Source organism: Trematomus bernacchii, unplaced genomic scaffold, assembly GCF_902827165.1.
Source record: "Trematomus bernacchii unplaced genomic scaffold, fTreBer1.1, whole genome shotgun sequence".
Lineage (NCBI taxonomy): Eukaryota > Metazoa > Chordata > Actinopteri > Perciformes > Nototheniidae > Trematomus > Trematomus bernacchii.
The window spans coordinates 57,918-85,761 of record NW_022987342.1 but is presented as its reverse complement, the minus strand read 5'-3'; the positions used below and the strand labels follow the sequence as shown (position 1 = coordinate 85,761).

The 27,844-nt window shown below is 40.8% G+C and overlaps 1 protein-coding gene across 1 annotated transcript; it reads right to left on the bottom strand.

The window, feature by feature from the left end:
• Window positions 1-371: 371 nt before the first annotated feature.
• On the bottom strand, window positions 372-27,412 carry nomo (nodal modulator). The gene is given in 47 exon segments (XM_034129247.1): window positions 372-1,929; window positions 2,728-2,820; window positions 3,191-3,310; window positions 4,081-4,182; window positions 4,928-5,038; window positions 5,614-5,697; window positions 5,873-6,014; window positions 6,100-6,227; window positions 6,323-6,436; window positions 6,968-7,094; window positions 7,373-7,532; window positions 7,741-7,823; window positions 8,550-8,771; window positions 8,861-8,956; window positions 9,048-9,111; window positions 9,996-10,083; window positions 10,164-10,300; window positions 10,944-11,075; window positions 11,218-11,359; window positions 11,520-11,697; window positions 11,825-11,975; window positions 12,087-12,192; window positions 12,297-12,386; window positions 13,069-13,206; window positions 13,328-13,480; window positions 14,327-14,399; window positions 14,495-14,601; window positions 15,326-15,426; window positions 15,580-15,625; window positions 15,711-15,800; window positions 16,383-16,544; window positions 16,547-16,612; window positions 17,690-17,866; window positions 17,991-18,069; window positions 18,163-18,318; window positions 20,721-20,851; window positions 20,931-21,114; window positions 21,784-21,881; window positions 22,514-22,628; window positions 22,997-23,142; window positions 23,352-23,534; window positions 24,344-24,491; window positions 24,575-24,720; window positions 24,809-25,125; window positions 25,705-25,853; window positions 25,972-26,236; window positions 27,292-27,412. Coding segments are annotated over 47 exon segments (6,048 nt in total). The 5' UTR covers window positions 27,308-27,412; the 3' UTR covers window positions 372-1,797.
• Between the last annotated feature and the right edge of the window lie 432 nt (window positions 27,413-27,844).

The following is a 27,844-nucleotide window of genomic DNA, read 5'->3' as shown; positions in this document are numbered from 1 at the left end:
TTTTGTCCAACATTGCTCCCACAAATAATTGATTTCCACCTTTCCCTTCAGGGCGTCCGTAAAAAAAGACAATGTATTAATCTATTCTATTTTTCAACTTACTTTTCATACTGAAATGTGTGAAAAGAAACACAAAACACCCAAGATGCCAACATATATTAAAGCAGTGTGGGAAAGAACTTCCTTCTGGAGGGCACTTTGGGGTTTTAGCCTTTGCAGACCATTACCCATATAACACACTACAGGAAAGGGAAATCCCCAAGAAGCATAATAGGGCCCCTTTAACTCTGAAAGGATATACAATTATTACAATGTTTTTGTCATGCCTTAAGGTACACTGCCCCCTAGAGGTAAACCAATAAAACAGTCAATTTCACAACCTTCCATAACTTTATTCATTATCTCAACATTTTTTTACAGATTCTGCTCAAATATGACAAATAAACTCCCCCCCTTAATAAAGACTAATTGGAATATCTTTTAGTTAATAGTCAGTGGCCTTTTCATCTTTCAGGAACACAACTGAGAGCCGATGAATTAAATACAGAAGAATGATTGGGGACCATCATTTTCACAGTGCATTACAAAGCTCAGCGGTAAGACAAGGAGCTTATGATATTCTGTCGTAGCTCTCTACGGTATGTGGATGTCAGTCTTCTTGAAATTAAGGAAGCTCTTTAAAAAAAAAACACTTCATTTGAAAAAACAAACACTTCTGAGAGGCATTCCCCAGCACACAAACTAAGTAATCATTCACATCTGATTAGACATTATGTTAATAAATTAATCAACTATCTGTTATCTGCTATAGCGCCCTACCAACCCACCCACCCACCGAAAAAAACAAAATGTTCTATTCAAACCCAAATTTCCAGCATCTATCGACCACCGCTTTCCTGAGCTGAAACGGACAAAAAGTCGACCTTGCGTCACGCTAAACAACATATAAGAGGTGGAGTGCATGGCAGTAACTCGTGTTTTCTTTTTTAAATATATATAACATGACGGACAATGGTATGAAGCTTGTCCACGTCTTTGGCTGTCTTTTGATGATAGTTAACAGTTACACAATCCCATGTTTGTGATGGAATTATTTAAGTCAATTCAGCTCGATTGAGTTTATTGACAACGGGGACAAATAAGGGCCAATAAGCATAATTAGAGTAAATGAAATTTGAAAATAAATACAAGGGTTTATTTCTAGATGTAGATCTCACAATCATTTCACAAGCTCTAAATTATATTGACCTTTTTTTGTCCTATAAAAAGGTAATATTAAAGTAGACGGTTTAAATATCCTCTTTGTCACTGCAGTGTGTAAATACCCCTGTGTTTCGTCTGAATTGACCCAAACGCTGATAGGTGACACACGTGACCATCCCTGGTGTCCTAAACTCTGTTAAGACTGATATCAAAAGCATTCAAGTGCCTTCAAAACATAAGCAAATGATTTTCGTTGACCTAGATAAATTACAAAGGTATAAAAATGGCTCATATTCTATCACAAATATTAACAATTTTCTTTAGACAATGAGTGCTGTGGAAACAATGGAGGAAAACAACCTGTAAAACTTCAGTCCAGTGAATCTGATGCGCATCGAGTGGTTTCTGTTGGTCTTCACACGGGGTCAAATCACATCTTTAGCGCACCCAATATTTCTCTAGCATCCTGGGGCATTTATCTTGTTAACTGGAATCTACTGTGAGCCAACCCTCCGTAAACAGGCAGTAACCATGGTTGCAAGTGGAATATTTAGTGGGCAAAGATGTGGTCTGAGGTGAGCCGTGGTTGGGTCCTTATGTGCGCCGGGCCTTCTGTCTCTTGGCCTGACGTTTGGCTTCGTCCAGAGCAGCGTTGTCCGCGCTGACCTGGGACATGCTCCTCACTCCCTGGATACGGTTCACCAGCTGTAGCAGGAGGGGGATTACCTGCAACAGGAGAGCAAAACATGTTCTTACTTGAAAAATGTAAAACGCACAGTAAGTATTTTTTTGTATTGCACTCTTCTGGTTAGGATGACTTCAGTGTTTATCGTTCAGGAGGTTTTCTACCGGAAGCCGTATTGTTCGCAGAGGTCTCCTCTCCAAAACAAACAGACTCAGCTTTTGAATATGGTAAGAAATATGAATAAAGCAGTGTCAACTTAGAAATCAGTGTTTCTCCCATGCGGTTTGGTGGACTACGAATGTTTGGTAAGCTTGTTTTTCTGATAACTTAAGATCAAGACGACCGATGATTGAAATATTTTATCATGTTAAAATGTATTGTTAAGAAAGACCAAGCACATTGTCTCTGGAGTTGAAGTATGGGTTACATTTTTTATCGTATACCTCGATATCAGTATTGCGACAATAGGGTTGACAATTGGTGCTTTCATACATTTATAAAACAAAAATCATTTGATTGTAGAACGAGGAAAATAGACTATAAAACCACAAAGTGATATACGAGTTATATGGCCCCGCCCTAATGCAGGAGGAGGCAGGGGCGGACTGGCCATCTGTAGAATCTGGAGAATCACAGAACGGCCGGTCGTCAAGGGCCGTTGACGGCCGGCTCGGTTCGCTGACGGCTGGCACCGCCTTTAATTTATGTCTTTAAACGGCATCATTGAAGTTGTGCTGACAAGCGACAGAGGTCCACCGTTTCCCCGCAGCGAGGCTCCCCCCCCCGTTGACAGTTCACTAGCATCCCGCCCCTGGGAGGAGGTGAAGAGGGATAAGTACCTTCTCGTGGTTGTATGCTGCCAACAGGAGCAGCAGGGTGAGGGGCAGAGCGATGTACGAGCCCTGGGCTACATCCTGGTCAGGCACTTTACGCTGTGGGGAAGCACAAACACACAATCTGAGATGAGACAACTACAAGAGAAACTAATTAAATGAAGGGGAGGAGGGGGAATATTCTGAGTAAAAGCTCGGAATAAAGTTGGTTATTTAAATCTCTGAAAGTAAAGTTTTTTTTACAAGAAGGAACAACATATATTTGTTATTCATCTCCAATAAACTTGTCTTTTATGATTAATGAATCTTATCCCTAAAATGTTAAGTATTTTCTCTGAATATTACCCCCCAAGACTATATCTCGCTATATCTCACTACTAGTCAGGTATCCGGTAGTTAAAAACTGGATATTTTTACACAACAAAAAACCCTCATTTAAATATTCTGCAAGTTAAAAATGTCTCCTTACAGTGGGGTTGAAGGTGAGTGTGATGTGCTTGTGGTAACCGTTGGAGGTGAAGGTGACCTGAGGCAGAGTGAAGTCAAACTGGAAGCGGGACAGCGTGGAGTGCAGTATCAGCACGTAGCTCTGTGGAGGAGGAGAGAGGAGACTTTGTAACAAACAATAACAACAACAGCAGCATGTCCTCAGTCTATTCAGTTCAGACAAATATACAAACATTAAGAAGACTGAGAAGACTTGAGAAAAATCGGATTTGAGGTTTTAGCACCATAAAACGATCTTGAAAATGTTCATGATTAGATTGTTTTTCAATATAGTTATTCTTGAAGCCATACATTCGGGAGTCACAACCCCTGTGAGATGACTGGTTTGACTCAGAATTTGATCATTTTGCTCCAATAAGGTTTTGAATAGTCTATGAGAGGAGCACTATTAAATGTATCCCCAATCCAATTAGCATAGGGCTAACTGGAAGTAAGCCGACTAGGTTGGCAGAAGTCTCTTCTTTGGATTTGGCAGAATTGACGATTCTGCTAAATTATCAAATAATTTTGGCCAACAGAAAGTGTTGTATATTCTTTCGCTCATTGACCTATTCTGGTTAAAACAATACAAACTATTTAAAAAAACATTTATTTCATTCACTTAAATATTATTTTACACATTCATTGTTTTTTTTTAAATTTATATTGTATTCATTTACCCTGTATGCTAAATGTTTGCACCCCACTGCTGCATAACCAAGTGCCCCACAAGGGACAAATTAAGTTAATCCTTTTTTCAGGGTTCAGTCCTAAGAAGAATAAATTATATTAAAACTGTAAATTAAGCACTGTAATGTACTACAAACATTGATCCTGCCCTAATTTGACCTAAGAGCAGAAACACAAGCATACCTCTCCATCTCTGTCCAGCGGAGGGAAGTTGAAGAAGAGGGACTGTCCCAGAGAGATGCTGTTGATCGGGTTGTCCATGTTGTCACTCTTGTAAAGCTTCACCTGGATAAAGAGAATGGGGGTAAAAAAGAAAAACGTCAAGAACTGTAACTGCACATTCCTGCCGTATGAGCCTTGGAGGGGAGTTGCCGATATGTTCAATAAAAATGACCAAAATGCATTAGCCGCTTTCACACCAAGTACTTTGCCGTACTTAGTGCCCAGCACTTAGTGCCCAGCACTTAGTACCCCCATGGAACTAAGTACAGATCGCGTTCACACCGGAATAAGTTCCCTGAGGGAAGATTATGCAAATTAAGCCACTGACATCACTTCTTCTGCTTTGGGTTTACTGACAGGCCGCAAACCACTTCATGGCGTATACTGCCACCCGAAGTCCCCGGCCGGAAGTCCCCGGAGTAAATCGCCAGAACGCCGACACCTCCTCATCACTCCACCGCTCCAATGTTTTTTTTTTGTGTTGCTATAAGTTATTCTCTCTCTGTTGGTGCGCGGGGCTAATGCTAATGCCAGCAAATACAATGGCGGCTTCACAAAACTTTTCACAGTTTTACGGGGCATGGTTTGCAATTCGCCCAGCCAATCAGAAATTGGTACTTTTTTCTCCCCAGGATAGTACCACCTCTCTAGCAGGCACTAAAAATGGGGGTAAAAGTTCTCTGAACAAAGTTCTCTTTTTGGTGTGAACGCAAAATTCCAGGCACTATCGGAACTAAACGGGAAAAGTACAGGTAAAAGTACTCCGGTGTGAAAGCGCCTATTGGGAATATAAGCCCAGCAGTCCTACCGATAGTGTTGCGAGGTGTTCAGGGGACGTGTGGACGTTTCCACTGAGGTCAAACTGATTGATTTGTCTGAAGGCGATGATGTTGACCCCTTCAATGTCATTGCTGCCGACCTGAGGGGGAAACAGAGCTTAGATCAGATACAACCTTAGAAAATGCCAAATGTTAACTGTGGATAAAACTTTGCACAAGTCACAAGGTTTGATAATAATAGAGAATTAAATGGAACTAAGGCATTTCCTGCCTTGCCAGAGCGATTACGGAGCCTGAACTTCTGACAAACTAAAATTATAAAGAGAGATTTAAACTTGCAGCGGGATTACTACAAGAAACAAAAAAATAAAGCCCCATGTTTTCCACTCAGTTTAAAGTTCAACTAATCCAAAAAATGCAGTTTATTTCAACTACCCTAAAGCCGTCAGTTATTGCAAGAACACAAAACATTATTTTTCCATGAATCAGTGATTCTAAACATTTAAAAAACGTACAAAAAAACTATTTGCAGCTGTTAATGAGCTCCTGAACATCACCAATGACCCATTATTGTATCCTGACCAGATTATTTCTACTGTGTACCTTGGGATGGTAAATACAAATTATTGCTGCAGTGCTCACATTTCTTTGTTGTTAAATCTGGGAGTATTACAAACAGTTGTGCTTACAAGCCTTTAACACGTTAGCCTCTCACCTCTACTGCTCTGTATTGTGGTAAGGCCCTCTCTATGTGGTCGTTGCCTTCAGCTCGCAGCTGAATGAGATATTTGCAACCCGGCTGAAAGGAAAAAAACATAGTTAGAACACAGTGAAAAGGCTTGAAAGAAATAGCGTCTGCACAGCATTTCAGACATTGAATCAGTCAGTTATACCTGCTCAAATGGGGCATACACATTGTGTTAACAAGATTAGCTCATTTTTTGAGAACCTAAGTGTGTTAATTTCGTACTCACCAGCAGACCCCTGAGTCTGAAGCGCCCCTCTTCATCGGTGACAGTGTCCTCGCTGTAGATGCTACAGTCTGCCTGTCCCACCGCCTCCACGGCAACGTCCCTCTCTGCGTCCCCGCTCAGAGACTGCACGGCTCCGTAGCAGCTGAGGACGTATACACACTCATAAGACTTATGCTGTGGACATGTTAGGCCCCTATTATAAACAGCATCGAGGCACATGTGCATACCTGTAAGCGGTCTTGATGCCAGTGATATCGATACTGAGGTTCTGACCCTCCTCCACTGCGATCATCTGAGACGCCGGCTCAAAGCGGAACTCCTTCATCATGGGCTTGAAGTAGTACTGACCGGGACTCTGAGGAGAGGGAAGCAGAAAAATAAACACATTAGATAGAGATCCCGTCAACTAGCAGACTGTGAGAGCAGATTAACACACTGCTGGATCCCTACCAGGTTATTGAAGGTGAGCAGGCCGGTGTCCTGAGTCAGCAGGTTGGAGCGAAACTGTCCCCCACTCAGAGACAGGAGGACACCTGAAAGGGGAATACCGTCCTCTGATCTGATCTGCAGCACAGAGGGAAGGAGAGGACAGGTTATAGATCTCACGTCAATTAACTAACTGATCGATTTCTTCAGCACTTTATATTTATACCATATGAGTTTAAATTAATGATAGAAATTGGACATTTTTGGAATCTTAGAAGCTTTAGATGTGGTTGACCTAGTCATAAAAACCAATACATCGGTTCAAAGTCAATGCCAAATTTGTCGTAACTGGTAGGTACACAGTTTGTTTTTCTCAGCATCCTACTGTAGGTAACTGGGGATCTGGACTAATGGTTTTCCATCGACATGGAAAAATCCCAAAAGAAAATAAGCCAATTACAAAGGACAACAAAATGTTTTATTTAAGCTCACAGATGATGTTACAGCAATACAAAAATAGATATTAGAGAGGGAATTACAGGCAGCCTGTCGAACCTCCTAACAAAAGAATAACAATATTCAAACTTATCTAAAGAGTGTATGTTGAAGTACATTGGATTTACTGTCGTCTTTACAATTGTGAAATATAAATACAATTAAAAAATGTACCTTGAAGGTGACTCCAGCCAGAGCGAACGCCTTGAAGTCTCCCACGGTTCCCTCCACAGGACTCAGGACGAAGCCTTCTTTGCTGGCACTGATGTCGTACTGCCGGTCGCTGTGGAGCGGACCCACACTGAGGAGAGAGGGGAGCACAGCGCTGGTTAGGACTGCAGGTCTAGGATATATTCTATAAGGTCACAATACTTCAAGGCCATCTATGCCACTTAGTTTACGGACAAAACTAATACTCTTTTATTAGCCATGGTTTTGTACTGCTTTTGTCTCGCTTCATTTTTTTTTTTACCCGCTATTGAACTTTTGCTGTAACACTGTACATTTCCCCGCTGTGGGACTAATAAAGGATTTCTGATTAAGGTTGAACAGTAATAATGCATCGTTTGGTTCTCAGACCTGTATGCTCCCATCTCATTGGTGCCCACAGTAATGAGCGGTGCAGCGGCTCCTCTCTCAGTGATGGAGATCTCCACACCCTGCAGCTCTGGAGACACTTTGCCCGCCAGGAAGAGCCCGGCTCGCCCTGCGATGTCCACCAGACGACCCGGACACGACTCTGTGGAGGGAGAGGAAATACCATTTAGGTATTACAGAATTTGGGATGTTATTCATCGGTTTTCCAACTGATGAGTTACAGTTAAAGTAACTTTAAGTACTTAAGAAGCAGCTACAAACAGACACATATAGACAGTGGATTCACGATTAAGTGTGTGTGTGTGTGTGTGTGTGTGTGTGTGTGTGTGTGTGTGTGTGTGTGTGTTTACCTCCAGTAATGGTGGCCTCTACCTCTGGAGGATAGAACAGCAGTTCCTTGGATGAGGGCGTCACTGTGATCTTTTCTCCAGCCCTGCACAGATCAACAGAATATATAAACTCACTGCATCAACGCTTCACATTAGATTCCTGCCTGACCAATCGCAATAGCTCATGTGCCATCTACTATTTGCCAGAATACGAAGAGTGGTGCATAGATTACGTATTAACCCCAAAGTTAGCATTGCAAGGGCTCCCTCGACAAAAAGCAATGGGATTTTCCATTAACTTTTGGAGTGTTGCAAAAAATAAGATCTGTGGCAAACACACGTTTATGATACTTGCATGTTCCTTCAGCAGGATAATGTCCACATATTAATACAACTTTAATGATTTTTTAAGCGTAAATGAAATCTCAAGAAGTATAAAGCTAACATTAGCCTATAAAATATTCAAATGCTCAACGTTTTACTGTGATATCTTGTTTCAACAGTTACTTTGTTATTTTTTGTATTATTATTTTTATTCTATTTTATCTTTACTTTTTACCTTGTGAGAATCCTGTTTTTCACTCTGACCCTGTTGCTGCTATAAACGCCTGAACATCCCCACAGGGATAAATATAGTTCCATCTTATCTTGTCTTAAACAAACTCCATCAGGGTTGTACGACTACTCGTCAACACAGATGAGCTTAAAGCAGACTTGTTTTTTGGAATGTTTAGTATTCTCATTTAGTCACTTGTTAGCATCCTCTGTATTTAGACACTGTTGACTTCAAGACTAGGGAATCTTAAGTGCTAACTCATAGCCAGCCTTACCTTGCCCAGTAGGAGAACTCGTAGTGGAAGGGGCCTGTCAGGTCGTCGGCTTTCTCTTGGATGGGGGGGCTGTCGTCCCTGGCCCCTCCCTCCTCCTCGGCGGCGCGGCGCTCTCTCTCCTGGCGCCGCAGCGTGATCTCCTGCAGCTGCTGCTCCAGCCGCTGCTCCTCCAGGCTGCGCAGGGGCCCCAGCACCAGGGCCGGCTCACTCTCAATAGACGATCTGAAAAGATGGAGAATAAAAAACATTTGTAAGAGGATGCGCAGCAGTAGCTTATATTAGCACACAGTGTAGCCATGCTGAGTCATTACTTGATAGTAACGGTGACGTCCAGGATCTTGTCGGTGGTGATGAGCCCGGTCATGTGATGGCGCACTGCAGTGAGCGTCAGGATGCTGGGGGCCGAGCTGTTGGACATAGGTTAACAACAGTCAATTTATTGTATTGCATAGAGGGAAAACACTGAAATAAATAAATGGAAATCCTCTCATTACTTACGTATCGTACGTGTAGAAGTCCTGCTCAAACTGATGGCAGGAGCGAGGGGTGACTTTGTAAACACCTGGAGAAACATGTTTAGTTGATGAATTACTTCAGTTTTTATTAAGGTAAGCGTGACACAGACCCTTTGGCTCCAAACACTTTACTCTAACGATACACAAGGGATATTTCTCCTTTCTAGATATGCCAATTCCTACTATGTTAAAGTGGACCTATCATGCTATTTTTAGGCAATAGCATAGGTCTCAGATATATAAAAAAAATATAAAAAACATGTCTATGAAGTGTTTTGCTCAAAATACCAAACAGATCACCCATTCTAGCCATGCCTCATATCCCTCTATTTCACTTCCTGTTTCAAAAGTGCTGATTTGGGGTATAAAGTTTTTTTTTTAAATCAAAAAGGAGGGGGCTGAGCTCATGAGGGACCCGGCAGCTACCGTCTAAACTAAATACTGCCGTGATGAAACGCCATATCATGGATTATCAAGGATTATTTCTGAAACAGTATGGAGCTCAAAGGCTTTCTCTCTTGCCGGTTGTACCACAAGGTGAGTTCCTTTTTATTTCCTGCTTCTTCACACACATGCTCTGTGCAGTACAGGTTAGCTCTGAGTGTTAGCGATGCTAATGTAAACATGCACCGACCATATTACGTCCAAAACAGTCGGGCATTGTTTCTGATAGCAACGTTTCTGATAGGGCCGTGGGTGTAAAGCCAGCCCACATTTCCGATATTCGGACGCAAATCTGGATCAGCTCCGTTGCAGCCCCGTTTTTAGAGATTTGGGTACGGAGGAAAAGAGAGAGGGTTTTATTTTCTGACGCTGCGTGAGTTCCCCGACACACCGGGGACACATATTTATGTATAAAAGACATCAAAAAGTGCATTTTGCATGATAGGTCCCCTTTAAGCTAATGAGCGGTCAGGGGAAAGAACCTCACCAGGCTTTGAGAGGCAGAAGCGGTTGACTCCTTTAGAGAGGTTGTACACGCCGACGTTTTCGGGTTTGCTGCCATCTTGGAAGAACTCCTGTGCAGAAAAACAGATATAATTAGAATAATTGTGGAGGTGTCACCATCTGATACACACATCAGGTACTGATTACTGACCAGAGTGATAGCATGGGAGAGGGAGCAGCGCAGGATGTAGCCAATCTGTCTGAACTCCACCCCCACCACGTCTGAGTCCAGCACCTCCACCTCCATGGACTTATGCTTCCAGCACCACTCCTCGTGAGTAATACTCACTGAAAGGGGAGAACGAAAAATAATCAACACATAGAATAAAAGTAACAGAGAGACATGTTTGATGGAAGGATTTAAAGGTGCAAATCTGCTCCGAATAAATAGAGGCTTGCATTTAGCATTTTATATTTCCTGCTAGGCTATACATATGCTGAATTCAACTGCTAATGAAAGCTTCTACCACAGCTACTCATTGATTGAAGTGACAAAATATTTTACTTTCATCTTCTGCAAATATATGAATGAGGGCTAGGGCTGCTCGATTATGGCAAAAATCATAATCTCGATTATTTGGGTCAATAATTGATATCAAAAACGATTATCCATTTACTTTGAAAACATCAATTTATTGGCGAAAGAAAATTTGAACAGTATGTTTTTAACAGTTGATTACCCTGAACTTTAAGTATAATTCAACTGAAAAAAAAAAAAAGTAATAATAATAATAAAAACATTATCGTTTTATTTCGATTACGTTGTTTTCGTAATCGTTGCAAGCCATAATCGTAATCGCGATTAAAATACGATTAATTGAGCAGCCCTAATGAGGGCTGCACAATATATGTAAAAAAAAAAAACTGACACAAGCACATTTTTTTTGTACAATATAATGAATTATGTAAAAATACTGAATCGAGTCCTGACCTTTGTATTTCCCCGGTAAAACGTCCTCAAAGGAGAAGCTGAGGATGTCGTTGCTGCCGGACAGAGCCACCGTCCGCCTCTCTCCCTGCCGACTCACTGGCTGCAGAGTCACAGAGAGGTCATCGCAGGACGCTACAGATCAACCAGGAGACACAGGAGCCGGGAAAATATGAACAAACAACCCCATAAATATTTAAGTGGGACGGGAGCCACTAAGACAAAGACAGCACGTATACTAGAATTACAAATTCAGTGTATATTACCAAGCCTTTACCTAGACAGTAGACTTTCCCAGTGACAGAAGCCATGAACTGGGTGAAGAGTAGGTCTGTGAGGGGCCGGTCCACAAGGGAGACCTCCAGGGCCTGAGGCTGCAGAGCAAGCCCTGCCTTCACCTCCGCCTCGGGGAGAGACACCTGCAAGACAACAGAGTTACCATACTGCTACATAGGCACTGAAATCAATTATATCGCTAGGATACACCTCAAAAGACAAACATTAGATATCTTAGAATCAAGTGTTTGAGGTTAGCTTTGTGTCGATTTAGTCAGGGACTAGTTGCTGCGAGAGTCTTACATGGACACTGTAGTCTCCGGGTTTGGCCTGAAAGCAGAAGGCCCCCTGGGGGTCTGAGTCCACGGTCTTGCTCGAGGCCTTGTCTTGGCCCTGCTGAGTCAAGGTGACCTTGTAGCGGCCCTGCTGCTTCATGCCCTCAGGCAGGCGGCTGACGGAGATCTGGCCACACACACTGAACCTGTGGGAACAACATCAGAGGTCAGATCGAGCTAGGAAGAGTGCTGAAGCTGATATTTTTGATATTTCAGAACATGTGTAGTGTAGCTATTTAATATCATTTTTTACAGCGGACAGGCCATGCGTACCCTGCTGTGATGATGTCAGGAAGCTGGGGTGTGTTGGGGGCGATCTTCACTGTGATTGGCTCGAAGAACATGAGCTCCTTGGTGACACGGATGGTGTAGGTACCAGCCGTCATGTTCTCCAGGCGGAAAGAGCCTTCCTCCTTGCTGATGACTGAGGGACACAAGAGCGAAAGACGTAAAGTGAGAACAACGAAATGCACAAATGGAGCACTTCCACAGTTGGATGTTTTATTTATTGCTTTTCGGGAGTTTCTTTGTTTACCTTTGATCTGGTTGTTGAGGGACACTGTGGCATCAGGGACGCCCTCCCCCCCATCACTGTTGAGAACTCGGCCCGTCACAGAGAAGCCCATGACACGGAAGATTGGCTGCAACAGAAACAGTAAGGCATGTGGTATAACACATAAAACATATTCATACTCACAAGATAATGACGGTTATATCTATATATAGATATATTTTCACTCTTTACCTCCAGTTTCAAACTGTTGTGTTCCACTTTGAAATTCATCCTGGAAGGAGCGACATCAAACGTGATCCTTTCTCCTCTGTAGAAGGGCACCTTCAAAATATGATTTGCAGAATTTAGAAGCAGAAATGTGGATATTTACATCAGAGAAAGGCATTACCATTTCCAATACAGTTTGCAGGTCACATTTGCAATGCCCTGAAATGAACCCCAATAATGATACTCTTTATGGTGGCCCTTTATGTATTGCATAATATGTATCATAAATAAAGTGATTAACTTTCCATTATGTAGTTTTTAGTAGTTTCACAGCCCTTCAAAATTCTCAGTGGGTGTGTTGAAGTGCACTGTAACATTTCTGACAGAGTAGCTGCAAAAAAGGTTTGTTGTAGTATTAACAGCACTTGTCGGAGTGAAATCGTGTAGGGGACATACGTACAAAAGTTTTGTTTTTTTCAGTGCTTGTAAAACAAGACAACATAGTTCTTTTCACTGAGCTGCCTAGTCGAAAAGCCATTCAGGTCTGGCTCTTCTCCTATGTCTACATTTTGAATACCTCTAAAGAGGCAAAAATAAGAACTTGAGCTTTTTCCTAGTATTAGTGTAACCTTAATGCTACACAAGTCATTTTAAGGAGGACATCAGTTTAAACAAAAAAAAATGCCCTGATACAGAGGTAATGACTTATATCCAACAATTGTAGTAATTAAAAAAACGTTTTAACCTTATAACATTTTTTATTAGAGACATATTAGGCATTTTTCACAAAGCTCACCACGGTGTACACGCCGCTGGCCAGCGAGAGGAAGACGAAGGTTCCATCTTCCCTGGAGAGAGCGCTGCACAGGTAGAGCAGCGAGCTGTCCCCAGGATCTGCCCCCTCCACTGGGGATGTGTTACAGCCGCCGACGTCCTGAAATCACACAGATAGATATGATGCAATCTTACCTCGTTGTGCCGTTTGAAATCCAACCAAAACTTCCATAACATTCCAGTCACAACTGCTCACTGTTTAAAAATGTGAAATGGTTTACCTCTTTCTTGACTGTGGCCGAGTACAGGAGGAAGGTGACCTCTTTCATGGGCTCTCCATCACTGCGGACCTCCCCCGAGACGTCGTAGCCTCCAACCACCAGATTCTCGGCAGCGGGGGCGTTGGCATTGGAGACCACCACTGAGGTGGCTCTCTGTTCAAATAAAAAAAATAAAAAATCAGCATGAGAGTTACAGTAAGGGTCTGAATAATGGCGACTACTTCTGTGCGTGTGCGTCATTAGTTATAAACCTGCTGCACTGACAGGGAACCTAATCCGCTGAGCAAAAGGTGATTAATGAAGTATTACATACAGAACTAAAGAGAGCTGATGTGTTCTTCACTGGGAAGGGCCCTACTTTGGTACCCAGTGGCGTTTTAGCACAGTATTTGTCTATTTCCTATGAAGTTATTAATGATGTTTATGGAGTGGCTACATGCTAGCATAGCCATGATCTTTCTGAACTTTAGTCAGACAACAAGAATTTTTAAAGGTTTCATACACTTCCTCAAATCCGCTTGTTATCATACAGATCTGAATACATAAATTCAAGACTTTCTTTTACAAATAGGCATTATGATGTTATTTTGGAATCCTTTTGATCTATTATTTTCGGACAATGACAGGAGGAGGACTTTGTGCCCGATTTATTTTTGCAGACTTTTGTCTTTTCATATAGCCAAAATCTGTCAAACTGATGCAAGTTGCGCAAGGAAAATATTGAAATAAACATATTTGAGTCCAAAAAGCTACTTTAACTTCTTCTGAATTATATGATCATACAATATTAGAGGTTTATGGGGAAGTTAGCTAGCCTATCACTCCACAAATCTACTGCATTGACCAACATTTTGACTTTCTGTGTCCAGTAAATTAAGAACATATTAATTCAAAAGCTTCTAAAAAATGCCATGGGAGACATCACATATGACACATTTGTGTTCTAGTCAGTCTGTGCTGTTAATAGGGCCATATGAAATCTGAAGTGAGTGTACAAACCTGCTCCAGAGTCCAAGAAGGATGGGAAGCTGTGATGTCATAATTTCCAGGGAGTACTTTTAAAAAGGTGTACCTGGGTAAGGAAGGAAACAAAATGAAATGGCAATGTAAGAGGGATCAGTTTAGTGATATAAAAATCAAAAAAACAAAAAAGGAGAGAGTACTTACTTTCCTCCAGGCTTTGTGACGACGCTCTGGAGTTTCTCCTCTGTTCCCACTCGGGTGAGTTTCACTTCTACTCCAGCAGGACCCAGGGGATGGCCTTTACTGAGAACCTGAAGAGAGAGATGCTTTATGCTCTGAATTCATTCCTACAACTGATAATACTCAAAATAAAACGTGGTTAATTGATTTTCAACTTGTTATTTATGGTGGTTTCTTTGTGCATATTTATGAAAGGAAGGTGGGCTTAGCAATTGATCGAATTTCGATTAGCGTTAAGACTTCCAGCATTATACAGAGACATGAGACAAGATAATCAACATGAAGTGATCAGTGTACGCATTCCGTTGTGCAATGAAGCTATCATTTTGTCTTGTGTTATTAATCCAGCACACCCCTTTCCTTTACAGAGGCGTACTTTAACCCTTCTCTTAGAAAGAGGGTCTGAATCAATGTGTTTATGATTTAATTGTTGACAAACATAAAACTCTTCATAAATCTGGGCTCTTGATTTTACCCTCAAAGTGCACCAGACTGTTGCTTTTATTTGTAAAATGTTTATTTTTTAAATGCATGTTTTGTGTAAAAAAAAGATCTCAACTGTACAAAAATAATTGAGATTAGCAAATTGCACAAAAAAAGCAGAGCAGCCAGCCATGCAGAACTAAACAAAGACTGTTGGATGTGTGAGGAGCTAATTCCAAGCACTTTTACAATTGTTCTTAAATACCACAGTCAGAATTGTAGGCGTTAACCTTTATTTTCATGCAGATAAGCTTTCATAGTCAAGAGAAAATTATTCTGATATAAAGACAGGAAATCCTTCAAAATGCTCACCGTTCCTGAGACCGAGAAGCCAGTGAAGACAAAGTTGATGTCTTCCTCTTTTGTACAAATGTCACTCACTCCATCCACATGGAGGTCGACACTGGTGGGCTCTGGTGAGAGTTAAAACCCAAGAAGAAAAGTTAATAATGGACAAAAATAAATTGAAATGAGAAAATAAATATTGCAAACAATCTAGACCGATCTGTCTTTGCATTTCCTGGAGTACAAACACATGAATAATATGTTTTGAGCTGTGAGTTTACCGAAGCTCCATCCAAGAGGAGGCTCGATCTTTAAAACAAAGTCCCCCTATGTGAAAGAAACAAGTGTAAAGATTATAATCATCATTGGTAAATAAAATACATAAAATGCTCAAATGTAATGAATATCATACCTTGTCATACAGGGGGATCATAAAGTAGCCATTGATTGGAGCACAGTCCGTTTGATATTTCAGGGATCCTTGTTTGGTGTACAGTTTAATCTGTGTATGAAAGAAGACATCATTAAATAGTGTAGTATACTTGAACAAATAAATGCCTTAAATACAACTTCGAATGGGAAATTGGTTAATTCATTTGTATCAGCTGTCATTCGCAAACAGACCAGAATATCTGGGATTAAATTAATTTCACCAATTAGGCGAATGGCTAATCCAATGGAGCCTGTTAATGAGCAGGGATTATGAATAGTGGCTAGCAACCCCTTGTGCACAGACAAACAGGGTTTTTTTTAAGTTTGAGTGAGAATTGTAACACAAATAAACTGTAATAGGGCTAATGTATCAATGCTAACATAGCTTTGCAGTCAACCGCAACTGCGTAGAGAAAACGTCCGAATTAGCAGACTAGCATAGCTGCCAAAATTAAAATGTTCCCTTTAATTAATTTTAGTAAGCAACAGAGATACAACTTTTACAAAAAGTAGATTGAAGTTGAGTTCATTTCATTCATACTGTCATACAAACACATCTCTGGTTCCGCCTAACCTTTAGCCTACTACGATAAACCAGCTAACGGTTAGCTAGCCGCTAGGTAGCTAGCTATCGGAAGGCTTGCACTCTCACCTCGATCAGAGAGTAATTGATCTCCACGTCGGATTTCACAAATCCCCCGCATGCCACCACTATGTCATCAGAGGAAACTGTCAAAAACTGGGAATAGGTGATACATAATAACACCCAAATGGCTCCCACGTCTGCCCGGATTGTAATTCTCAACATTTTCGGCTAACTGATCTCTCGATGAACCAACCAAGCAACAGCACGCTGCCTCCGGTTCCGTACCAGCTGAGCTGCTGTCAGAGGCCGAGCGCAGCGCCCCGAGCAGCGGCCTCTGTCGGCCGGAGGTGGTATAACAGGCCAAAGAAAAGAACAGGGCACAGAAGAAAAAAGCCAGTGGAACACGAAGATTATTTCACATCATTTTAAATGTATTTATTTTACAGTCACCACAGTCATATACAAATGCTTCATAATAAAGAAAAACAGTACTTATTCCAAAGACATAAACCTTATTTTTAGTAATATAGTACCGACACCCATCATCCAAAATATGTTATAAAACTAATTCACAGTTTCGAGTGACCTTTTTTGTTAGATGAAGATTTACTCAAAACCAATGACAGCGATAATTATGCAAGTAAAACATATGTTTGTCTTAGAATAGTGTTTATCACAGCCCTTAGGTAAACTTAACTTGAATCCATTAATTCAAGATACAAGATTTAGTTGAAGTATCTTGAAATACAAATATATAGTATATATATCTATATATATAGATATATATGCTCCTTTGGTACCTCAATGTATATATTTTTGCTTGTTTGTTTTGTTGCTATATATATAATTTAAAAATAAAAATGTGACTGTAATCATGTTCCTTTTACCATTACTGTTTTAAATGTAGTCGTTTTTTGCATTAATATACAATCATTATTGATGATAAACAGTAGATGATGATAGACGATGCCCACACTGTTTTGTAAACACACAAATTATAAAAAGTAAGAAAACAGTAGTGTTAATACATTTAAAGTGCATACATTTCAGAAAGGTTGTTACAAACTCCAGTGGTTATAATAATGCAAGTCCTTCTCAGAAGGAAGAAATGACAGTACATACAACAGATAAAAAACACCACAAATGATATTGTTTTAAAAATACTTGAACATTGCATCCTCTTAAGGGTTTTATAATAATCAGATTGTCAACGAAAGAACACACAAAAACACACTACATTAATTTAAGCAGGTCCAGAGAAGCTCCGAAGTAGTGTTTTCATAATAAAAAATAGAAGATATTAATTCAGTTTTCAAATCCAGTCCGTCCAGTCTTGTTCTTTTTGGTCTGTATAAGCAGGTAGTGCGTCACACATGTGTGGAGGAGTCAGGAGGTGAGTGTGCCAGGAACACACTTTCATTGAAATTGTTGGAGAAGCTGGTGTGATAGCTGGGGCTGCGGGGCTGGGATTTGGACCCCGGGGATTTGATAGCCGAGAGCCTCTGGGCCTGGCACAGCTTTTGGATCAGGAAACGTTTGTCACGGCCCTCCTGGGATACAAAATGACACAGTTAGTAGGTCCAATTATGGTTATTACTCAAATGACAAACGGCGAGATAGAATAAACCAGAATGGTGAAATAGAATTAGAAAATGTATTTTGCAGAAAACCTACCACTACCAGCTGCTCCCTTAGTTGGTTAATAACTCTCTTGTGAGCTCCAGCTAGTGCAATCACATAAAACATGATCAAACTGTTGGGGGAAAACAGGAAGTTGATTAAACTTCAACCATAAAGAGTAAAGAACACTTGTTACAACTGTTCAAATGCTGATGGAAACACGTACCATGTGACAACAAAGAAGGAGACAGCGAAGGCCTCTGATGAGAGAGCGAAGAGGAGGGTTTTGATTCCATGGGGTAGCTCGGATACTGTATTTGGCAGCACCTCCCAGGAGGTGGTGTAATTAACGAATGGTCCACAGGCCTGGGAAGAGTTTATTCTGTGCAACAAGGGAAGGGTGAATGAGGATGTATGCCAAACAAAATGGATGCAGCAATGAGCTGTGCTACCATTCTTTAGGTCAGTAAAATGCAGAAGAGATTAATGACAAATATCATGTCAACATGTATGTTTTACATTTAAATGTAGTATACAAGAGAGAAGTATAGACATGATATAACAAAACAGACTGAAAGTGTGCTCTCAAATGTAATAAAACAGTTATGTTTCAGAATTTCTATCAGACACTTAAAAAAAACAGAAAAAACAAGAAATGCCACTTTCAATGCTTAGTCATCAGTGGCCTAAATGACCATGTGACAGGCTGCTGAAAAGCAATGTAAAAGGATTTTTTTTTTAACGACGGCTCTGCAATACGGAGAAAATCTAATATTAGTATATTTCTGATCGGATACCCCAATATCGATAATGCAACGGTATTGTAGGGATGACTATTCGTTCTTTCAAAAAAGAGTTTTAATAAATATTCATTAGTAACATGAATATAATGGGTAAAAGCAAATAATTGAACAGCTAGAACAGTCCGTAAAGTTCAGAAAATGACCTCACTTTACTGTAATGCAGCCAAAGTTACATATCTACGGAGCCCTGGAGGGTTCATAGAGAGAAAAATAAATAGAACAAGGCCACGTTTTAATTATTCGTGCGCACGAGATGTAATTCGTGGCCTTAATTTAAATAAAACGAGTCCACGCTTTATTAATTAGAGCGCACAATATACTTTCTCGTTCGCACGAGATACTTTCTCGTTCACACAAGATACTTTCTCGTTCACACGAGATACTTTCTCGTGCGCACGAGATACTTTTTATGGTTAGACACATCGAACTGCCCGATTATTACGCCATATTATTAGTTTTATGAAGAAGATCTCCGGTCGCCAGGGCGTGTGTGTGTGTGTATGTTTGTTTGTGTGTCTGTGTGTGTATGTGTGTGTGTGGGCATTTGTTTTCAGAAGATATTATGATAGTGGCGTTCGTTCCGGTGCACTCCGACAGCATTTAGCACTAGCCTACATCGAGATTAGGTTAAACGAACTTCTTTCACTTGGGAATACACATATGGAGTTAGCCAGATGGGTGTAAATGACTGTTCATGGTCATTTGAAAACAAATGCCGGTGTCGGACACACACATACACCGAACACACACACACCCACACAGAGCTGAGCTGAGCAGAGCACAAACACACACACATCATGTAGCATTTCACGTTTCCATAGCAACAACAACTTCCTGTCAACAGCGTAAACTCGCCTTCAAAATAAAAGTTAACCTAAATTACATTTAAGACATATACAACTGCAACGAAAGTAACAAAAACAATGTCATATCCTGTGATCCTGTCATATCTCCTTATTTACACATCATGCGCCCTGGTGACTGGATATCTCCTTCATAAAACGAGTAACAGGGGGAATAATCGGGCAGTGCGTGCGTGCGTGCGTGTGTGGCTAAAACGTAGCAGCCTCGATCTCTATTCAGCTGTTCAAAAGGTAAACACAGTGAAGGCGCTGCGTAAAAGACACAGCTCTCTCAGATAGCAGATACTGTGAGAGTCACGGACATGAATTCATAGATCAAGGCAGACTGGTTCACAGACTCTCCTGTTTTGCGAATCCGGTGCTTAAACAAATAGCTCTACGCCTCTGGCCGAAATGTCCCTAAAATGAAGTCCGAGTTTGAAATATATCTCAAATAATGTATGCACTGCCATTTCCCCACATAAACATAACAGTCTGCAATGAAACGGTTGTCTCCTGTGCGCTCCACTTCCTACTTGGCGCACCGGTATCTCGTGCGCACGAGAAAGTATCTCGTGCGCACAAATTAATAAAGTGTGGCCTCGTTTTATTTAAATTGAGGCCACGAATTACATCTCGTGCGCACGAATTAATAAAACGTGGCCTCGTTTTATTTAAATTGAGGCCACGAATTACATCTCGTGCGCACGAATTAATAAAACGTGGCCTCGTTTTATTTATTTTTCTCTCTATGAACCCTCCAGGGCTCCGTACATATCTAATATTACAGTATTTAACATATCACAGACAGCATATTGCCCACTTCACATCAAAATGCACCAGGGTTTACACTTCCAGAGCTAAACAGATTCACCAATCGGTTTAACCGAATATTTTTTGGTCTATAGTAGCTCAGTAAATCACACTAAAACACAGAATCTGTCAGAGCGTCAGCCTGTTGTTCACTACCAAGGTTTTCTGTGTAACAACATTAGCTTCACTTCCCCTGTCTCTCCTCTGCTCGGCGTGGAGAGGGCCCACAGTTGGTGAAACACGAGAGCAGAGGATATTAATGATCGATGCAGCAGCGATCATAAATCTGTAGTTGATTCACTGGTCAACAACAATGCATTACTTACTGTGCCACACTGAAAGAGACGGGCAGGCAGGCCAGAGCCAGGCCTATCAGCAGCACCACCAGGAAGAAGAAGTTGGAGCTGGAGGCTCGGAATGGACGTGTGGCTGGACGGCAGTTGTTGATCAAAGACACCTTCAAACAGGAATCAGAAAACAATGGAAACTTCTAGAACTTCTGAATATAATCCATGGAATAAAGTAAGAAATATCACCTTTTTAATATAGAAGATAAAGAAGTATTTCATCGTGCAGATGGCAGGCAGCATCGGGCTGTAGAACGTGCCGATCCAGCAGATGGTCTGACCGTAGACGATCTCCAGCACGTTCTGAGGGATGGCAAACTCCTGCTGGCCAAACCACTTCGCCAGGCCGCAGTCACAGTGCTGCACTATCAGCCTGGGTAGCACAGGGCAACACATGGACAACGGGTTAAAAATTACTAAAGAAGAAAGGATGACAATGACTTCAACGTAAAAGTGTTCAAGACATTTGGAGGCCAAAGAATAAAATACACATATATTGTGCCAGCTGTGCAAAGAAGACAGCGTGGAAACAGAGTTGCACTGTTTGACAGAATGCACAAAACTCCAACCAATCCGGACACAATATTTCTCCAAATTTAAAAACAAACATCCTGAATTTCACCACATGACAAACAATCCAAAAAATTCCAATCCTGTTAGGAGAGCTCAAAGAGAGCTGTCTGGCAGCAGAATATGTATTTACCTGCTACAAGGTAGGAGCAGTGAGTGACCACACACGCACACACTTTTTTTTATTTTTTTTTATTTGCACGTTATTGTTGGCATGTACAGTTTGTTTTGTGTTTTGCTGTTGTGCCACATTTATTGTTGGCATGTGTGTTTAGTGTTTGTTTTTGTTCTGTTATCACGCCTTGTGCTGAATGCTTTGGCAATGCTATGTGTAATATGTGGTCATGCCAATAAAGCCCCTTTGTATTGTATTGTATTGTATTGTATTGTGTCAACAAAACTAGAATAACAGTTTTATTTAAGAATCTATTAAGAGGATAAAGATGTTTTGTCTTTATTGATGAGGACTTACTTTCTGGGAAACTCCACAAAGACGGTGACTGCAAAAATGATGATGAAGTCAAAGATGGTGAGTTTGTACATCTCCTGTCCAACGCGGGTCTCCCAACACTGTGGACAGAAACAGAGGCACAAATCAAGAAGATTGGAAGGAATCCTCTGAGACACATCCCAGTATCAGTTCAGTTTCAACCACCATATGTTACAGAAGAATGGAGTTTATACTAAAAATTGAAATGGAGGATTCTAATAGAATGACATTTTTATCATCACACATTATCACTGCACCCACTCACATTTAGATTTGACCCATCCTGGTATTAGGAAGGGATGGAAGCTACAATATATATTAAGTGCCCGAGGAGCAGTGTAGCAGTCAGGAGCCTTTGTTTAAGGGCGCCACTCTAGGTACAAGTCCATCCTCTGAACTTAGTACAATTGGAGATTTGAACCTCAAGTTCTCAAGCAAAGTCTCAAGGGACAGAGCTAAATGATTGACCAAAGAATTACCAAATAAAGTGATCACTTAGCAATCAAGAGCTTATGTAAATTTAAAGTAATATAAATTATTTTAATTATACGTAATTATTTACTAAAATGTAATCTTAATAGCTTTAAAACCCCTTTGATTGTTGCAAAAAGAACTTTGATCCACAGGTTTGCATGTCGACATAGAGATGAAAACGTAATTTTTTCCCAAAGAGTCATTGTTTGTTGTGTTGGGATGAAGGGAAATGACTCACAGAGTAAAGCACGTGGTTATAGCCACACAGGCATGGCTCATTTTCACATTTAGTGATCTGAGACCAGAGAGAGAAGAGCAGAACCCCGATGCTGGTCAACCGCATGAAGACACACCTGGGGAGAAAGGGAAATGAAAGAATGACGGAGCGTAGCTGAGTAAGTGTTTCACAATAGAAACATGTCCACACAGCTACAAATTCTTCCTAAATGCATCGCAATGAATCAGTTTGAAAAGGAGACGTCACACACACACACTCAGGAGGTGAACAAACTATTTTCCAAATCACCAAATTGTTTCATTTTCCCCCAAGTTGAACACAATCCTGTCATTGTCATTACTCTAAGGATTGAATCCCCCTCATCTTTTAAAGGCAAATATGCCACTTTAATATAATGTTTGTCTCCTTATAACATTACTTTTCAGGTAAACATCTCCATCAAGAGAAAAAATTAGAAAGTAGATGAATGGAAGTCTGCAGTACCTCATGAGAGTGAAGCGGATTTCGAAGGCAGGCGAGTAGTCCTCGTAATTTATTATAGCCGAGAAGAGGAGGGGGGTGATGAAGTTAGCCAAGGTGATGACAATTGAGGGGAGATACTCAACGATGAGATCCACGATGAAATTATCCTGCAACCAAGGCCAAAAGATAATGTCAGATCAAAGATTTTATTTAAATGTCATCAACTTTTTCTTGCAAATTTGAAAGAAGGAGCTTAGCTTTTACAAAATGCTTTAGATAACAAGGAGAAAAGAGAAAACAGTTGGTTAAGTAGAAACATGAAGACATTTTGACAGGAGGATAACAAATGTTTGAAGTGGTGGTCGGATTCCGTTACCTTTTTACTATCCCTCTGGCATTCCTGGGAGAAGATGGTGGCTTGGTAAATGCTGTAGAAGCAACCCATCAGCACACCGATGACGAAAAGGTTGAGGATGAGGCGGATGAGGTAAATCCGGCACCTCTCTTTGCGGGTTCGATCTGCTATTTTCTGTTTGATCCTCTCCTCCTCCAAATCTGTCTGAGGATAGAACAGAATAAGACATTTTAAAGGCTGGCAAACATTCAGCGGATAGATAGAATAAACATTTGCAACAATGTATTAATCAAACTAAATACACTATGTTATAAACTAAAAGTGTCTGCAGCAGCATCCATCCAAAGTTGAATATCAATTTGGTGAAAGGCACCAGACGATAAGACATCCTGAAGAGAGTCAGAAATCTTAGTTATACTTGTCAGTAGTTTATAGAATGAAATAAACAAACATTCATTTTACTCAAACACATACCTATAAATAGTACAACCAGAGAAACTGATAATGCTGCAGTGGTCTCTTAAGTTTTTCTAGAGCTGTAGCTTCATACTTTGCCCACGCTATTCTATAATGCTATTTAGGTTTATATTGTACTCTAAGCATGTCAACATGATCACCGATGCCCTTATGTTATGTCTCAGTTCATGTTTAAAGGGGTCCTATTATGCTATTTTGCATTTTTCCCTTTCCTGTAGTGTGGTATAGGTTATTGTGCATGTAAATGGTCTGTAAAGGCTAAAATCCCTGTGTTCCCTCCAGAGGGAGTGTCTCTTCCACACACTCAGCCCCTGCCTGAAACGCCTCCATTGGACTCCTTTGTTTACTTCTGTAACATAGTAACTTCACTATGTACTGTAACACTCACGCTTTTATTTGCTAGCACTCCAACAAATTGTATCTGATAGGCTAAGGGGCGGGAGATCTATAAGCGGTTGACCAATCACAACAAAGCCGGCCAGCTGCACAATAATAAAACAAGTTCGACTAAAATGATGAACAGTTGGATTAATCACCCTGAGCTCGTAGAGCAGACTGCTTCTCTTGAGCCTCACTGCGTTCTCGTTGGTGATGCAGAAGTCCCAGCCGGCGAAAATCTTGTTGCAGAAACTCTGGAAACGATCCTCATCCTGAACCAGGTTACGTTTAAATCCTGTGGCAGACCTTGAAGAAAAGTAATCCAAAGTGAACATCACTTCCAGAGACTCAAACTAACTCCACATGTTTATTTATTTAATTTTCAGTACCTTTTAACAATCCAGATGAGACTGAAGAACAGGTAGGCTATGGTGACCAACAGGTAGGCCAGCGGCAAATTGTAAGTGGAATTAGAAAAGTGGATTTTGTCCGCTCTGTAGTAGCCGTAGAAAAGATAAGTCTGTTCCAGAAAGCCCTGTTGATAAAGCACAAAAGAAACGTGAGAAAACAACACATCCCTTTTTCTTCCGGGGGACTTGTACATGTGAAGTGTAATGACTTACTCCTCCAGACAGCAGATCTGTAATGTGCTCATGAAAGATGACCAGCCCTCGCCGAGCGCTGCTGGGATACACACTGCACTCACTTCCTGTAGCAAAAAACAGGAAAGTATAAGACTAATGCCTGCCTTGTTTTAATATAAACGTTGAAAGTGTCCTCTCGCCTAAATTCAGGTTGTAGGTGATATTCCCCGAAACGTTAGGAGCTATGATGATGGGTAACATGACGAAGCTGAACATGAGCACAAAGATGATCAAGTTGAGCATGACCAGGAAGCGCAGGAAGGAGAAGTACGACAGGATCCCTGTGCCGAACATCCCTGGGAGAACAAGTGGAGAGAATTCCATTATCAAAACAAAATTGGTAAATTTTCTGTGAGTGCAATAGTATGTTAACATGTTGGCCATCATGAGAGGAAATTAATAAAAGTCTAAGGACAATTCATCTGAGAGCTGCCAGAAGGATGTTTTTACAGTTTTCAATTTTATTTTGTTTCTAAAACATAATATTTCCCTGAGTATTTGGAAGGTGGTGTCAGCTGTGTTGGTTTTAAATCATCCTGTTGTGTTAGAATTCATCTCTAAAAGTCTGTCATTGAGTTTGACACACATGCAAAACAGAGTTGATTTAAATCAGTTTGGATCAGATTCACCAGAACATCTATTATGATAGTCACCCCGAGCTTTCTTAAGCTTTGGTCAGAAAGAAGCTGGTTTTATCCTTTGTTAAATCCAATATGGCTTTTAAATCTGTATGTAAGAATGAACTTCATGAAAGATGCAGATCCTGCATGTTCTGAATTTGTATCTTCTTAGTTGCACTGATTGTAAGTAGCTTTGGATAAAAGTGTCAGCTTGATGAAATGTAAGGTAATATGAGCTCATATTTCATGCCTCACCCTCTATGAGGTGGATGTCGCCCCTCCAGAGCTTCAGGGAGCCCAGCCACTGGTGAACATCGTCCCTCAGCCTCCTCAGATGCCGGCGGGTGCTGTGCTCCAACTGTTTCAAACTGCTGAGCTCTCGATCTTCCTCCAAGCGCTGTGTGCTAAAAGTGAAACACATTGTTGCTATATAATACCCTTTAAACATAGCCAGTAAAATAAGAATGTAAGCACTTTCAAAACAGCGTCATTCAAGACAGTGTATAGTGATATTTCTCCCACTTGTCTCTGCGTTTCTCGGCCATGGTCCTGGGGAGTTCCCTGATGGGTCTCTCCTCCGTCTGACTCTTCTGTTTCTCCTCACGCCTGCTGATGGTGCCCACGCCCCATTTCCCACTGCCAGAGGAGCCGATGCGCCCTCTGGAGCTGCTCCTTCGCTTGGTGCCAGCCGTGGACGACTTCCTGCGGTACAGCAGGGACTGGTAGCTGGGGAGCTGGTCCAACAGTGGGTTACTGCTGACCCTTCCACTACGATCAGTGTAGAACACTTGGAAAGGTGGACATAATATGATTGCAGAGTTATTACTTGTGATAATGGTTATGATATAAGGCTGCAAGATTTTGAAAATAAATATTCTTTCATCACTGGATTGAATTAAAATAAGTTAGTGACTGATGCTGATTGCTCCAAGAGAAAAAAACAATGCTGCAAAACATATTTGTGGGCATTATAAATCCATTGATAAAGTAGCAGTGTTACTAATATTGCTCAAAATCAGGATAGTCCCATTCGTCACAATAATGACCTATCCATGTCAACAGCAATGGGTAATCCCATGCCTTTAATGATACTTGAACCTGCCATAAGTACGTTTCTCGATGACAATAGTTATTAATACAAACATTATGTTACATGGATATGTTGTTGAGGAGGTAGTTTGTGGATTCTTTATTGTATTCTCTTACAATGTTATATTGTATCCATATACATTTCAGTGGGATCGAATTTACCTGGGTTATGTGTCAGTGTAATCAATGCTGTGAAAAACTACTACTACTTCTATCAAATCACATGAGGATGTTACAATTTCGTAAGAAAATAAGAAATCTCCAAATGTTAGAAATGACAGGGTATCTATAAAATCAAATCAATATGTTTGATTCAGTACAAGATTGTCAGTACTAGCTTATGCCTGTTTATAAGTGAAAACATTCATATAAAAAAACAAGGTGTTGCATTTTCTCCAGCAACTAACACTGGAGTTAGGTATTTTCCTCCCTTGTTGTGTTTATCCAGCTTCAGAGAATGCCTACCCAAGAAGCAGACTCAGCAAGTAATAAATGCAAACAACGTAGTTTTGGTAAAGAGAGTCAGACGAAACCAAACAATACTATAAGTCCATAACTTATTCCAAAAACCGTTTAACAAAACATCAGCTAGCCTGTCATAGGTGTTAGCCTGTTGTTAACGATTCTTTGACCTAAGTTTGAGGCTAGCGTTACTAGCTTTGTAGCTAATGCTGCGGTATGTTTTAATAGACCCAGCTCACTTATCAGTAGGGATAGCTGCAGATACAAGTATAGCATTAACTTCCAGTTTACCTGAGTCGACCTCCATTGTTTCCTTCTCCAAATAACAATAGCTATTTGTTGGATAATATTAGCTAACAATTTACCGAGCAGACTTTGTCAACTGGGAGTTGACTCCGCTGTCAGACTTCCCAGAGACCACTTCCTGGATGTGGATACAGGAGCAGCCCGGAGCGCACTCACTGGAACCAGTGGGGCAAAAAGTACTCAGATACTTTACTTGAGTAAAAGTAGAAATATTATGGTTTTAAATACTCCATTACAAGTAAAAGTCCTGAGGTCAAAATGTTACAGTAGAAGTATAGACGTATTATGAGTAGTAGGCCTACTCATTGTGCAGAATGGCTCTTTTAAAATGTTATATTATTACAGATTATTAACCTGTTTTTGTATCACTAACAAATACACATAATATGTTTTCCAATGTTGTAATTTGTCAATGTAGAACATATTTCGGATATTCTGAGTTTTGTGCTACTCTATAAATGTGTGTGTGTGTGTGTGTGTGTGTGTGTGTGTGTGTGTGTGTGTGTGTGTGTGTGTGTGTGTGTGTGTGTGTGTGTAT